Below are 15,654 nucleotides of genomic sequence, written 5' to 3'. Positions count from 1 at the left end.
ATGTTTGGGGTTACATGGGTTTACATTTAGCTTACATATTTCAGAGATTCTGTTTCCAGCACTAAATAGATCTTGCGTTTTTATTCATGCTTTGTGAGTTGTGATGATCATTCTTGATTAGAAAATTTGTTATGATGTTTACCCTAGGACATGCTAATATAGTCTTGCCTCCTGATTGATATGGTGTATAAGACAACCCCGAACATGACAAACACACAGCAATATGTATTACACCATTTGCAGGCACACTGTTTTAACTTTTAACACGTAGGATCCTACTGCTTAAGTTCCGTTGACAATATCTTTGCTGTTCTCTTATGGAACTTTGTAAACAATTAGTTCATCGGTTATGTATTTTCCGCTTTGATCTGTTTCGGGTAAGAATATAACATAGGAGATGATCACTGATTTGTTCGTGTAACAATATGATTGTCATGCTCTCAAGCACTTTAAGTTTGCATGATAAAGTTTGACCTTTTGAGCTTTCATATGTTATGTTAATGACTAAGCTAAATTCTGTTGTGCATTTCTTATAGAGGGTTATAAACTTATAATTCAGCAGTTCGTGAGATTTCTGTTGCTGGAATCATCGACCAGGCGAGTTCTTTTTTTTTTTGCTACTTTAGTAATCGTATTGAACACTCCCTGCATGCATCTCTCTTTCTTTTTGGGAAGGGAGAACATTTAGCATGGAGTTGTAATTCAATACGCTTTACAAAGTTTGAGCGAAATAATGTAAAAGAAGTGAAATAATAGTTCTTATGAAACAAGTCTTTGTTTATATTTGTGCTCACTGATTGAATCAACTTTTGTAGTATGATATCGGGTGCCATAACTCGAAATTTTACAATGGAGCCAATTAAGGTTATTTTTCATGTGATGTTATCAGTAATCATCAATTAGGTTAAAGAAACATATAAAATTTACTTGAACAATTGGAGAATAATGTCGTACAGGATCAAGGACTAGGAACTTTTGTAAAGTATGGTTCTCATAACATAGACACCAACTGACAAAGATACATTCTGATATAGGACTCTGACAAAGATACATTCTGATATAGGACTCCAAGAACAACATGACTTCAAGAGGTACATAATTGATTAAGTAATCTTCTTACTGGAAATGGAGAATAACGGGAAAAAAAACCAAGGCTGCCCTCAGAAGTAGCTATTGAGATTTTGATCTCTTGTGCAAAGTTCAACTGCAATCATCTTACTAATAACTCAGGTAAGTGTGTATGTGTATGTCTTGGTTCTAGCGTCAAACATACCACGGAGGTGATGCTCCATTTTGACCTGGCAGAGGCGCGTTACTAGGGGCTGCATGGTATGGGAGCTTGGGAGCTTGCTCAGATGGTGGGATGGCACTGTAATCAGCAGGTGAGGGTGCTATAGCTGAATATGGTGAACGCATTGGTGGCAGGAATTTCCTATGACCATGCGGTGGCGGCGCCTTGCCATGAGAAGGTGGTGGCGGCGACTGCTTGTGCGGTGGAGGTGCTGGGACATGCGGTGGGTAGCGGGATGGAGGTGGGGGTGGCAAGTGGTGTGCTGGGGGTGACGACGAGTGGTGAGGTGGTGGTGGTGGTGTGTGGTGGGCAGGGGGTGAAAAATGAGGTGGTGGCGAGTAGTGAGCAGGGGGCGGTGGCGCATGGGGAGCATGGGGTGGGGAATGAGGCGGTGGCGCATGGTGAGAAAGCGGTGGCGTGTAGTGAGCAGGGGGCAGTGGAGCATAGTGAGAAGGTGGTGGCGGTGAATGATGTGTAGGGGGTGGGAAATGGGGTGGTGGCGCATGGTGGTGAGGGGGCAGTGGCGCATGGGGTAGGGAATGAGGCGGTGGCGCGTAGTGAGCACGGGGCGGTGGAGCATGGTGAGAAGGTGGTGGCGGTGAATGATATGTAGGGGGTGGGAAATGGGGTGGTGGCGCATGGTGGTGAGGGGGCAGTGGCGCATGGGGTAGGGAATGAGGCGGTGGCGCGTGGTGGTGAGGGGGCGGTGGCGCATGGGGTAGGGAATGAGGCGGTGGCGCGTGGTGAGAAGGCGATGGCGCGTAGTGAGCAGCGGGCGGTGGAGCATGGTGAGAAGGTGGTGGCGGTGAATGATGTGTAGGGGGTGGGGAATGGGGTGGCGGCACGTGGTGGTGAGGGGGCGGTGGAGGGTGGTGAGACGGGGAGGGGCTTGGCGGAGCTTCATGGTGGTCGCGGTGGTGATGGCGATGGTGGCCACGATGGCCATGGTGCTTGTGGTCAGGTGAGCCGTGGAATGACGGTGGTTCTGCCGGCGCCAACTCATGGGGGTGACACTTCCCGTGCTCGGTGCCATGGCACCCTGTCAGCGGCGCCTCGGCATTGGGTGCCTGAGCTGGTGCTTCCGCCGGCGGAAAGGCACGGTGCGGCGACGAGGCGCCGCAGCACGAGGCGAGCGCAGCAGCAAGAGCGACGAGGAGGGCGATGCCCCTCATGCTTGTGGTGCTCATGCTTTGCTCCCTCGCTTCACTGGTTGGTTTGCCTCTCGGTGTCTTCCTTCTGGCGCCTTATATAGTGGCCGTTTGAAACTCCAGTTTGATGTTATACCAAACCCATTATCTTGGGTTGGGAGCTGCTGGACATCCGGAGACTGCGCGAGCGCCGTCTGGGCCGTGCTGCGCGGGGCCGCAAAGTCCATGCTGCTGGACTTCCGAGCAGGCACTTTAGCAAATTTCGAGCTTGGCTGCACGGCAATTAGCAAGGCTGTCTCTTCAAAGTGACTTCGATCTCCTGAATGAACATTAAACCTGACCTGACCTCGATACTCTCGGTACACTGCTGCAGATTTTGAAATTTAGGATTTGGATTTCTTCCTGCGGTAACATGGTAAAAAAAGATGCTTGAAGCTTGCGTGTTGGTTTGAAGTTAAATGGGCGTGATAGTCAGTAGTAACAGACCAACAGCTTTTTATAACGTTTCATTAGGATTGAAAAAAAATGCCATGTTTTGGACAAATGAAGTTGTGTACAAAATCTCATGGAGTATCTTGAGGGTCGGTTAGATTTGACATGTACCCCTGCATGAGCCCGAATGACTTGGTGCACTGAGCCACTGACGATCTGATGGGCCTTGGACCTTATCGACCATTCGACCGGTTCCGTGTGTTTGGACCAAACTGTATCCGGCTGAGTGGGCTTCAGCCTCAGTGGTCTCCGGACCGAAGAAATTTTGTGGACGTAGGGCGACTGAATGGCATGCTCATCGTCGGCGGCAGTACGGCAGGAAAAAAAAACAACTTTCGGGTGCGCGTCCAGGAAATTCTGGCCTGGTCGTCCCCTTTCCGTCACTACTGTGCATTTGACTTTGTGCTTTGCTATGCCCGTTTCCCTGGCACGTTTAGCTTGCTCCCGTTCCGTCACACAGGCTCGTGGATTATTAGCACCATCAGAAGCATGGTGAGCTCGTATCTACTCTGAACAAGAAGTTCGGCGGCCTCCAGAAATCTCACTATCTCAGACCCGCAGGTTCCTGCTAGCTAGCGCCGAATCTTATCCACAGGGGAAGCATCCAGCTCTTGATGACGACCACCATTCACCGTGTTCGGCAGACTGGAGCTGGAGGTTGGAGCTGGAATGATATGAGAGAGAAATAAGCTGAAGGGCTGGAGAGCAGATTGTTTGCTGGGACTTTGAGACGGGATGGAGGTGCTCGTCAACTCTACAGGGCTGAGGTGGGTTTATTTATTCATTTGTTATCACCACTGAAGGGATTCTTTGTAACCGTTGCCGCGTTTTGCTGTCGACGGCAAGAGCCAAGCAGGAGGGCAGTTCGGTCGTAATAATACTATAGTAGTACATTTGTAATACTAGCTAGCTAGTGGTTATGCTGGAAGCCATGTGAGGAGCACGAGGTGGCTGGTGACTGTTAGGCGGGGCTAGACACTCGTAGCTAGGAGGCAGTTCCGGCATGGACGGCACTGCCCGCCCGCTGGCGAGGTCAACCGAACCGATCGAGAAGGCATGCACGCACGCGTAATATTAGTGCAAGTGCTTTAGGTGGATGAGATCGATCAGATCGACAGATCGCGACTCATCACGACAGTAAGATCTGAATTCACACTTTCCGCCCCCAATTAATACTACGTGTCCCATGCATTCATCCGTCCGTCCGTGGTCCGTCACCGTCGCCGAGCTGTCGGCTTCCCCGCCATCCACGCGCCTCCTCCTAGAGTCCCAGCCCCGGAATTTGAGTCCAACCCAATCAGGCTCTGTTTGTATGAGAGTAGCACAATTAGCACAAAAATTTTGACTAATAATTAGAGATATTAAATAAAGATAATTTACAAAACTAACTCCACAGTCCTGTTCTATTTCGCGAGACGAACCTAATGAGACCTTTGACCGCATGATTAGAGGATGGTTACTGTAGCATCGCTGTAGCAAATCATCGTTTAATTACTATCACTAGATTCGTCGTGAAAAATTACACCCATCCGTGAAAAAGTTTTGCAAATAAACTTCATTTAGTACTCTGTGCATGTAAAATTTTTTTCTCGGGAATTATGTGCTATGCTTTACTAGAGAAAACCAAACACGGCCCCAATCAATCATCGCGGCGGGTGGGGGGCGCGCTGGCTGGCTTCATCCTCCGCATCCGCGCGCGCGCTGGCTGGCTTCATCCTCCGCATCGCACTCCCGTCAACCCAATTAATAAGTGCCGGTGCTCCCGCTCGGCCTCATCCGCGCGACCCCGCCGTGTCCCCCGGGTGGCGTCGGCGCAAATGGCCCTGGCCGCCGCCTGCCAGTCAAAGCGTCGGCTCGGCTCGCTCATCCGTGCTCTTCCGATGTACATATGCAGCAGTCAATGGTGAGTGGGCCCGCCGGCCCCAGGGCGTACTAGTAGCTCTCCTTTGCATGCGGTGAAGATGTGGAGCCGTGGCCAGCCACTGGCCGAACCCTTCTCGAGCCTTCTCACCCGTGCTCCCCCCGCCATGGCCCCCAATCGACTGACGACCGGGGTGCAGCGGCTTTTCAGGGTAGAGTACGCCAGCGTCTCTGTACACTGTAGCTGCCCCATGCCTCTGCTGCCCATGCATGGGCGGCACGACAAGTCACGCGCCGAGTGATTGGGAGCAGGTTTCATTCGGACCGGCCAAACCGTTGGGGTCCGGTACCGGTATACCGGTCCGGTTTAGTCGGAAACCGGTCGGTATCGGTCAAATTTAAATTTGAATTCAAAAAACTTAGTTCAACCGGTTCGTACAGGTATACCGGCCGGTTTGACCGGTTTACCGGTCGGTTTAACCGGTTTGAATTCAAATCTAAATTTAAAATCGCATGTGTAACCGGTTTGGAACGGTATACCGGCCGATTTGACCGGTTTACCAAGTGGGTTTTAATGGGCCGTCTCATTTTTTTCCTTTTCTTTTTTGGTTTAACTTTAAATGCCCGAAAAGTATGTTAAACGAACGATTTTTTGAGAAAATTTGACACCATTAGATTCGTCGCACCTTAAAGTATTTTTAGGATTTTTTTGAATTCAAATTTTAATTTTGAATTTGGGCCGGTTTGGTACCTGCCCAAATCGAAACCGGACCGGACCGGTTTGACCAGTAACCCCGTGGGAGAGCCCTCTAGAATATAGGAGCTGCTTGCTAACCGTGTGTTTAGGCCTGCGGCCTGCCTGATGATGATGATTCGACGCTACTTGCATCAGTCGGTCAAAACACACGCTGTTACGTGAGATGATCCAGGTGATCTACGGCGCGGGCTTTTCCGCATGGTAGGGTAGGTACATACACACAGGCGCACCGGCACAACCCGCTATTGCCCTGCCTGCACGTACGGGTCCTCTTTCCCCCCTTTTTTTTTCTCATTGGCAAAAGCTGTGGCAACTCCTGCCATGAATGCACGCTTGCCTTTCTCGTGCAATACATATGGATCGGGGCGCTAGCTTCTTTACTTTTCGTTTCATTTCGCCACACAATAATGGGTGTATGCAGCCCGTTTATGTGTGGCGCGCCACGCCACCAAACTGCCTGTGTTTATTCGTTCTTCCCTGGTTGCGCTGCTGCTGCTGCCCATGCCAGCCATTTCTTTTTTATAAAAAAAACACCGCGACGACGTATACGACGACCATGCCGTCGATCGAACCTGCACAGTAAAAACCATTTGCAGTTTCATGACGCGGTGCAAAATGACAGACGGTAGTGGGGTGGCGCTTATGGAGAAGCAGGGTGGTCGAGTAGTAACAGAGCACACGGGAAATCATTCAGATAAATTTGCGCGATGAGAGTGCATTTCCTCATCGGTTACGGCACCTCTGAATTACATTACCTCTCGGTTGTGAATCCTCTTGGCTCATCGAACAACTGCCACGGAGAGATCAAGTTTCTTAGGCCCTCTTTAGTTCCCAAAAAATTTCCTACAGTATGTGTCACATCGAATTTTTTTAGCACATGCACGAAACATTAAATAGAGTTGAAAAAATAACTAATTATACAGTCTAACTGATTAGCACGATATAAATCTTTTAAGCCTAATTAGTCCATGATCAGATATTATTTGTCAAGTAACAATGAAATGTGTTACGGTACCAAAACCCAAACTTTTTCGCGAACTGAAACTGCATCTGTATGCCATTTTGACTCCACATCTTTTTTTGTTCGTTCTTTTAATTTGTTTGCACGAAACATTCTTTTCTTCGTTCTACTTTTTTGCATGTTTGTGCCCTTTTTGCAGTGACAGAGGTATGGGTAGGACGTAGGCCCCGTTTAGTTCCCAAAAATTTTCACTCAAAAATTTTCACTTCCCCATTGAACACATGTATGAAGCACTAAATGTAATTAAATAACAAAACTAATTACACAGTTTGGATGTACACGACGAGACGAATCTTTTGAACCTAATTAGGGCATGATTAGCCATAAGTGCTACAGTAACCCACATGTGCTAATGATGCGGTCAAAGGCCTCAAAAGATTCATCTCGTGGTTTCCAAGTGAGTTCTGAAATTAGTTTTTTAATTAGTGTCCGAAAAACCCTCCCGACATCTGGTCAAAGTACTGACGTGACATCCAAAATTTTTTGGGGAAGGAACTAAACGCCCCCGTAATATAAGGTGAAGTTCTTTTTTTTCATCAAGCTAAAGGACGTAATATAAGGCGAAGTAGTACTTTTTTTTCTCTCCGGCTGTGTTTAGATCCGTAAAATAGTGGTAAAAGGGTCACATTGGACACTATAGTACTTTTTGTTTGTTTGTGGTAATTATTGTCCTTCTATGACCTAACTAGGCTCAAAAGATTCGTCTCGTCGTGTATATCAAAACTATGCAATTAGTTTTTTATTTACCTACATTTAATACTCCATGTATGAGACAAAAGATTTGATGTGATAGGTAAATAGTGAAGTTTGGAGAGAAAAATTTTAGAACTAAACACAGGCTCAAGTTAACTTTATTTCGCTCTGACATCCATCGACATGCCCACGTGGGCATGCGGCCTTAGGTAAAAAGACGTCTCATCCGTGCGAACTCGAGGTGACCGTGAGCAGCATACTGTACTAATTAACTGTGCGAAATTATGATTAGTTTGAGAAAGGACGAGAGCGTCGTGGCCACGTGGACCAATCCGCTGGTTACGGCACCAGCATAAACATGTGCTTCATCGGTTTAACGATTCTACTAATTAACTGTGCGAAATTATTGCGTGGGAGCTGGTAAAAAGACAGACAAGAGATTAACAACGGAGCATGGAATTTTATTTTTAAAATTTAGTCTTAGTTACATATCTACCTCTCCGTTCCAAATTATACTAGAATACCAATATAGAAGGAGTAGAACACAAGATTGCTCGTCTTTTTATGAACTCAATACGCGCTACAACTTTATAAAAATATTTTCTTTTAATGAAAAATATGTTCAAACACGGTCGCGAAAAAAACTTCATAAAAATGTTTCCATGTAGGGCCTACTTCTAGCCTCGTTATATCTCCATCTCATAATAATATCATGCATCATCGGGTTATCTTTCTTTTAATAGGGCCTAGCAGTGTAATCACGGCTCGCTTTTGTATTGCACTGCTAGATAGAGCAATGGATGCTCGTAGCCAGGGTTTTAAATTTCGGCGAAATTTCGCCGAAATTCGGCGAAAAATTTCGTTTTCGCTACTTACCGGGAAAAAAAATTTCGGTATTTTTCGGAAAATTTCGTTTGAAAATTCAAAATTCAAAAAATTTCGGCCAAAAGTCACCGAAATTCGCCGAAATTTACCGAAATTTCGGAACGAAATTTCGTTTCCGCTAAACACCGGGATTTGCAACGAAAACGAAATGATTAACCCTGCTCGTAGCTGGGGGCACTCTTCTGACCAGTAGACAGTAGTACGTGTTCTTGCTTATTTTTCTCCCCAGAAAGAACAAAGTAAAGAAAGGTAGTGCTGCTTTTGTCTGCTTTCTCTTGGCTCCACGCGTTCAACGTACTGTGAGTAGATTTGTTTTTTCGAAACCTCTCATCTGAATACATGCAGATGTAGTATCTGTTCGTACAAATTTGCACACCTACACAACACATGCACCGTACAAACAAATCTACACCTATACATAAACAAGAACCGCGATCTTCTTGAGATCACCGGATGACTCCGTAGACGACGGGCGCGTCGCAATACTTTTGTGGCTCCACGCGTGAGAGGCAACGACTGCAAGACGGTCCGCCAAAGAGGCCACCGAAACTCCTGCACAAGAACTCGCAGACCCGACACCGGCACCGGAGCACACACCGACGAAGGAGAGAACACCTTGTTCGGCTGGGAGATTCAGCCAGCCACAACAGTATTTTTCTCTCACGCCAAATCAGCCAGCCAGCCAGCCAACAAGCAGTATTTTCCTCTCACGCCAAATCAGCCAGCCATCCAGCCAGCCAGCCGAACAAGGCGGAAAAGTCTGGAGTACCTTATTCCATAAAAACGACACCGTCTCCCCCAACCGAGCGCCATCGGGAATCAAACCCCACAAGCTCATCGCCGACATTTGAACGAACGCCGACGCGCGACGCCGCGATATCGCCGGAACCAGCTAGGAGGACCAAAAGCGCACTGTCATGGAACCGGAGCCATGAGCAACACAGCATATGTACACCCTCACAGGGCAAACCACGAAGAACACCTCGTCGGAAATCGCCATGGAGGACTAAAAGCTTGGCTCGGCAACCGGAGAAGTAGAAGACGTCCGAGCTGAGGGCCGCACCGCCGCCGTCAGCACGAAAGAACGCCTCACGACCGTCGGAGCCGAAACCAAGAAAGCCAAAGCTCCACTCAGCTGCTTTGCCGGAGCTGACGCCGGTTGCACCGCCATCACCACCGGAGAAGAGCTGGAAGCACTTTATTGCCGGACCGGTGGCGGCACCACCGCCGGAACCTACGCATCTCCGCCATCGAGCAAAAACTAACCTACTAGATAGTACACCTAGCAGCTACTACCTACCTCGGTCGTCGATCCGCCCCGCCCCACACGCGCTCCGGCGCCGGAAAGGCCTCCAGAGGGTGGGGAGCGGACGGATCGACGCCGGAATCCGGCGTCGCCTCTGTTCCGCCCTCTGCTCTACTGTAGCGTCGAGAAGGAACGGGAGGGGCCTCAGTTGGTGTGAGTAGATTTGTTTATTTCAATCACTGGGATTGCAGTTGGTGTGAGTAGATTTGTTTATTTCAACCACTGGGATTGGGAAATCAAAGGTCATGGCCCTTGCATCAGGCTACTACCGTAGCAGTTTTCACTGAGGTTTTGACGATCACGTGACGTTTCTGAGCTAATTGCTGGGCTGATTGGCGATCGAGGAACATCGCCAAGCTTGATGCATGGCCCCCTGAAACAGGTTTGTACTACCAGATTAATCAAGTTAGCGTTCATCCAGGCACAACTGTGCACTAGCTAGCTGGAATGCACCCAGACGCATTTGCATGCCCACAATCTATCTTTGGGTCAAAGGGGTGGCGCTGGCGTCACGGGAGCTGCGAACCATGATACCAGCTCAGGCTCGCGTCGCCGCAGATTAGCAGGCACGCAGGCATGCTGCTTGCTTGCTTGCACCAGAGCGAGCAGAGGATTCAGGATTGGGTTCCGTGTATTCAATGGAGTCGCCGCTAGAGCTTGGGCAGCTTGGCTCTGCGAGTATTTAGGTCCTGTTTAGTTTCGTGAAAAAGTTTAGATTTTGGTATTGTAGAATATTTCGTTGTTATTTGACAAATAATATCTAATTATGGACTAATTAAGTTTAAAAGATTCATCTCGTACTAATCAGTTAGATTGTGTAATTAGTTATTTTTTAACTGTATTTAATGATCCATACATGTGTTCGAACATTTGATGTGACGGATACTGTACAAAATTTTTTGAGAACTAAACAGAGCTTATCATCATCTATAGATACAGTGGATGAGCGGGGGTAACCACTAGAGATACGCAACGAGCGCTGTCCATATGCCACTGCATGCCCGTGTACACCGAGCATCTCTGACATGGAAAAGTCACATCTTCTCGTCACGTGGAAAATGCGGGCTTGTTTGTTTTTAAAGACTTTTTTATTGTCACATCAAAAAAATCTTACTATTTTTATTATTTTAAAGTATCAAATAAAATCTATTTATAAATTTTTTTAACAGCTGAGTGATGAATCTAATGAGTAATTAATTCATAATTCGCTACAGTGATGCTACAGTAATCATTCGCTAATTATAGATTAATATACCTCATTGGATTTATCTCGCAGTTTAGTCCCAGAGTTCTGCAGTTAATTTTATAATTAACTTTTATTTAATACTTCTAAATATAAATATTTTTTTGATTTGACATGGACTAAAGTTTAGCCCCTAAAACCAAACAACCCGTAGACGAGATCAAGGGGCTATTATGCAGTGAACGGAGCAGGAGAACACAGTAAACATACTAGCTTTCACTTGCATTTACATGGTTATTGGTTTTACTTTCACAGTAAACCTCCTCCTGATGACACCAATAGTAGCAATACCATTACCCACACACAATACGGCTGCTAATTAAGACAGACGACACTGGCGACGAACACGAATTAAACAGACAACACAAAACAGATGGTGCTGCAGAGCTCTGCTTGCATTATTCTCTCCTCTCTAGCTAGGATAGATGGACGGCAGCGAACGTAAGAGGAGGATCAGGGAAGGCCTCTCATCTTCAGCTCATCTCTCTTGGCCGGCTGGCTGGCACAAACTCTTCCATCACCTTCGTCTGCAACACAGCAAATAAAAGAGCACCATTTTGTTAAGCAAAGATATTTCAGATGAATGAACAAAAAATACATCTGACAGAAAGGTTAGAAAATGTGTGCATGCTCGTTTCTTGTACGTACCCTATGCTCCGAGCTCGACACAGCTGAGCAGCAGAGATGTCACTTGTAGTAGGGCGGCGGCGGGCTGGGGGTGTAGGACACCGGCGGCGTCGGTTTGGGAGCCGGCTTGTAGGTCGGCGGCGTCGGCTTGGGAGCAGGCTTGTAGGTCGGCGGCGTCGGCTTGGGGGTCGGCGTGTAGGTCGGAGGAGTCGGCTTGGGGGTTGGGGTGGGCGTCGGCTTCGGCTTCGGCGACGGGGTGTAGGTCGGAGGTGTCGGCTTGGGGGTGGGGGTGGGGGTCGGCTTCGGCTTCGGCGACGGGGTATAGGTTGGCGGCGTGGGCTTCGGCTTCGGCGACGGCGTGTAGGTCGGGGGAGTGGGCTTGGGCGTGGGGGTGTAGGTAGGCGGCTTGGTCGGCGGCTTCGGCTTTGGGGCGTAGGTCGGCGGAGTGGGCTTGGGCGTCGGGGTGTAGGTCGGCGGCTTGGTCGCCGGCGGCTTGGGCGTCGGAGTGTACGTCGGCGGCGTGGGCTTGGGCGAGGGAGTGTACGTCGGCGGTGTTGGCTTGGGCGTCGGCGGCTTGGTCGCCGGCGGCTTGGGCGTCGGGGTGTACGTCGGCGGCGTGGGCTTGGGCGTGGGAGTGTAGGTGGGCGGCGTGGGCTTGGGCGTCGGCGGAGCGGGCTTGGGAGTGGGAGTGTACGTGGGCGGCGTCGGCTTCGGGCTCGGGGTGTAGCTGGGAGGCTTGTGCTCCTTGGGCGGCTTCTCGCCCTTGGGTGGCTTCTCAGGCTTGGGGCCGTGCTCCTTGGGCGGCTTGCCGCCCTTGGGTGGCTTCTCCGGCTTCGGGGTCGGGGTCGCCGGCGTGGGCGTCGGCCCGTAGCCGCCGCCGTAGCCGTAGCCGGCGTCGGCGTGGATCTCGACGGCCAGGCTCACGGCCACCAGGGCCAGCAGCAGAGCTGCCTTGCCACCCATCCTCTCGCTCTCCCTCCCGATCACTCTCACTCTCCCTCACTCACACTCCAAGCTCTCTCTGGTCAGTGTGGCTGGTGGTCCGAGGAGAAGCTCACCCTGCCACCTCTTATATACACGGCGGATAGAGTGCCGAGGGGGCCTCGGATGCCCGCTAGCTCGTGATGGAGAGGATAGGCATGTGGGGGACGGAGGCGACGCGACGCGACGCGAGGCGCCGAGGCTTCCCCGTTGGTCCCTTGGGTTCGCCGGTCACTGGTCGAGCACGGGCTAGTTACCGGGGCGGGCCCTCGCGGAGCAGGTCTATTTACGCCGCTGCATATACAAAAGCCCGTTTAGTTCCCAGACAAGAAATTTTTTTTGGTGTCACGTTAATATTTGACCAGATGTCGGGAGGGTTTTTCAAACACTAATTAAAAAACTAATTTTAGAACTCACTTGGAAACCGCGAGACGAATCTTTTGAGGCCTTTGACCGCATCATTAGCACATGTGTGTTACTGTAGCACTTATGGCTAATCATACACTAATTAGGCTCAAAAGATTCATCTCGTCGTGTACATCCAAACTGTGTAATTAGTTTTGTTATTTAATTACATTTAGTGCTTCATATATGTGTTCAAAGACGAGGCCAAAATTTTTGGTAACTAAACGGGCTCCAAGTGTTCTTTTTTTTTTCCTGCATCGCACTGTCGACTGTAGTGACTACTACTCGTAGTGGGTAAGCGCTGTTCAGAAGACCCATGTGAGACGTTTGCGCGGCCGGGGCAGGTCGCCGGGCTGCTGAGAGATCACGCGGCGTGGATCGAGCATAACTGCAGAGCTAGCAGAGAATGCTGCGTGGAAAAAGGGAAAGGAAGTAGGGTGTGTTTAGTTCGCGAAAAAGTTGCTGTAGTACGTTTTGATTTTATTTGGCAACTATTGTCCAATCATGGAGTAATTAGTCTCAAAAGATTCGTCTCGTCATTTACAACCAAACTGTGCAATTAGTTATATTTTTAACTATATTTAATACTTTATGCATGTATCGTAAGATTTAATGTGATGTGCGTCAGCGAAAATTTTTGGAAATTTTTCGCGGAACTAAACACAGCGGTGGTTTCCGCGGTTTTCTTTACTACTACTCAATGTTTCTTTTTTTGAAGTAAACTACTACTCACTCAATGTAAGTAGTTTCCTTTTTAGGAGTTGATGAACCATGGTATACCTTGATCTTGTGCTGTTCTACAGTAGTAGCTTCAGGGCTGTGGTCACAGTGACATGCTATTTACGGGCAGGTATATGGACAGCCGGGAATCATCGTGGTTCTCATAAAAATTGTTTTTTTTCTGCACGTATCCGTACGGTGGGACACCGTTTTGAGCATGTTAAGCTAGCCAAAGAAAGTGTACGCGCAAGTAGCCTTTCTGTTACGACGACGTTTCTAGAGCATTGTCTACATTGGTGATAGCATTATTAGACAGTAGCTAAAGTAGAGCATGCATGGAAGACATTTACTCGCCCACACCGCTCATCTAGTATGTTTCGAGCATGCCAGCTGACTAATCTATACATCTCATTACTACCCTAGAGTATTATTAGAACCTTCATCAACGGAGTGTTACCCTTGCTGCAGCATAATTCTACAAGCAAACTCCAACTTACGGAATTTTTCGAGATGTTTTTGTCTGTAGGAGAAAAAAGTGGCCACTGCAGCCTCAAATTGTAGGTTTGACACTGGAGATATAATTAAGCAATGAATTGATGGATCAAGATGGGACAGGAAAACACACATCTCCCACCTTGGAAAAAAACATTTTTTAGCAAATACCGGGGCTTTTTGGAACATGAGCTAAAGTAACTAGAAACGAGGCCCAACAAATCGTAAGCATGCATTAGCATGCTTTGTGCATTTCGGTTTTCGGCACTTGTTTTATCTTACCAAGAGCATTTCATCACATTCTCGTTCTGCCCAATGCTAACAAAGCTTTAGATACTTAGCACTGTACCTAGCTGTTAAGCACTCCAATATATACTGACATCCACTAGTCCTGCAAGAAGGGCTCGTGTGGTCAGTGTGAAAGGGTTTAGGGCTACACGCGGCTCTGCAGAAGGAAAGCGAGAGGTGGTTGCCCAACCAATAATGCCCACAAACGGGGCTGACGAGCACATGTGCTTTCATCTGAGCACCCCCCCCCCCCCCCCCCCCCCGAAATCGAGATGCAGATGCCTCGTGCTCAGCTCGTCCTTACTGGTGTGGCCACGAACAGTCCCCGGAAAAACGCCCGGCAGTCGGCACTAGCGTTGCTCGCCGGCCGCACCATCAATACTTCCAAGTTCCTGTTTAGATCCCAAAACGCAAAATACAATTTTTTTATAAATCGCTTGTATGGTGTACTAAATGTAATCGAAAAATAAATCGTATTACACAAATGGACTGTAAATCGCGAGACAAATCTAATGAGACTAATTAAGACGTGATTAGTCACCTAATTGCTACAGTAATGCTACAATAAACATGCTCTAGTGATGAATTAATTAGGCTCATTAGATTCGTCTCGTAGTTTACAGACAAGATCTGTAATTAGTTTTTTGATTAATATATATTTAATACTTCAAATGTTAAAAATTCTCTTCCAAAAATGCAAAAATACAAAATGCAAAGTTATCTAAACAAGGCCCAAATCCAGTGGTTACAAGTATCTGAGGCTACATAAGGCTGTCTCGGTGAGCTGCATCTTGCATTGTCGGTGGGAGTCGTCGTATTATTAGCGCCATTTTTCTAACCTGGTATTAAATATACTAGAAAGAATATTCTAGTTTCAGAAAGATGTAAGAGTTTGTCCGGGGAAAAAAATATGTCTGTTAACTCTTTCTGCAATGTTTTCTGAAATTCCTGTGTTTCAAATTAATGTGCCGCCTTGTATTATATTAGCACAGTGGCTTGGGATTGAATTCAGAAGAAAATTTTTTACATGCACAGCAATGCTCGAGTGAGCACCGTCATCAGCAGGCAATAATCGCTAATGAAACTTTGTGTGCCTCACCTAAACTTTTTCATCTGTTCATCTATGATCTATTCCACCGCCGATCTAGCTAGCAAGCTCTTTGTCATGGCTCACTACACTGTACATCACAACACATAGATGCTCATTGCTGCTGCTGCTGCTGCTGCTCAATCAGCTAGGGTTGGGCATGTCGGTGCCCCGAAGATGACAAGCAAAAGCTTCGTGCCCTGGCCAGCTAGCGTGCCAATGCATGGTATTTGACAAGAACTGGTGGCGCTGCTGAAAGGATGCCCTCGCTGCACATGCATACGGCCACGAAAATGTCACCCGCGCTTTGCCAGTGCCGCTTGTATCGATATGGCGAGCACATTCCCGCATGGCTGCT

At 48.0% G+C, this 15,654-nt stretch overlaps 2 protein-coding genes across 3 annotated transcripts; both read right to left on the bottom strand.

Annotated features, from left to right (window-relative positions):
* Positions 1–999: 999 nt before the first annotated feature.
* Positions 1,000–2,493, bottom strand: LOC120640955 (extensin-3-like). The gene has a single exon (XM_039916902.1). It carries the CDS (start codon positions 2,476–2,478, stop codon positions 1,264–1,266), a length of 1,215 nt encoding a protein of 404 aa, XP_039772836.1. The 5' UTR covers positions 2,479–2,493; the 3' UTR covers positions 1,000–1,263.
* An 8,382-nt stretch (positions 2,494–10,875) lies between these two features.
* LOC120640954 (extensin-like) lies at positions 10,876–12,376 on the bottom strand. 2 transcript variants are annotated; one of them, XM_039916901.1, is made up of 3 exons: positions 12,029–12,376; positions 11,345–11,974; positions 10,876–11,223 (listed from the first exon to the last, which is right to left on the bottom strand). In XM_039916901.1, the coding sequence occupies exons 1-2, from the start codon at positions 12,284–12,286 to the stop codon at positions 11,384–11,386; spliced, it is 849 nt and encodes a 282-aa protein (XP_039772835.1). In that variant the 5' UTR covers positions 12,287–12,376; the 3' UTR covers positions 10,876–11,223; positions 11,345–11,383. The 2 variants fall into 2 exon arrangements, with proteins under 2 accessions (XP_039772835.1, XP_039772834.1); XM_039916900.1 differs by having other exon boundaries at positions 11,345–12,376.
* Positions 12,377–15,654: the final 3,278 nt, after the last annotated feature.

The sequence above is a fragment of the Panicum virgatum genome, chromosome 7K, assembly GCF_016808335.1.
Source record: "Panicum virgatum strain AP13 chromosome 7K, P.virgatum_v5, whole genome shotgun sequence".
NCBI classification, from domain to species: Eukaryota; Viridiplantae; Streptophyta; class Magnoliopsida; order Poales; family Poaceae; genus Panicum; species Panicum virgatum.
The sequence above is the reverse complement of the archived record's forward strand: the minus strand, read 5'-3'. Positions and strand labels throughout refer to the sequence as shown.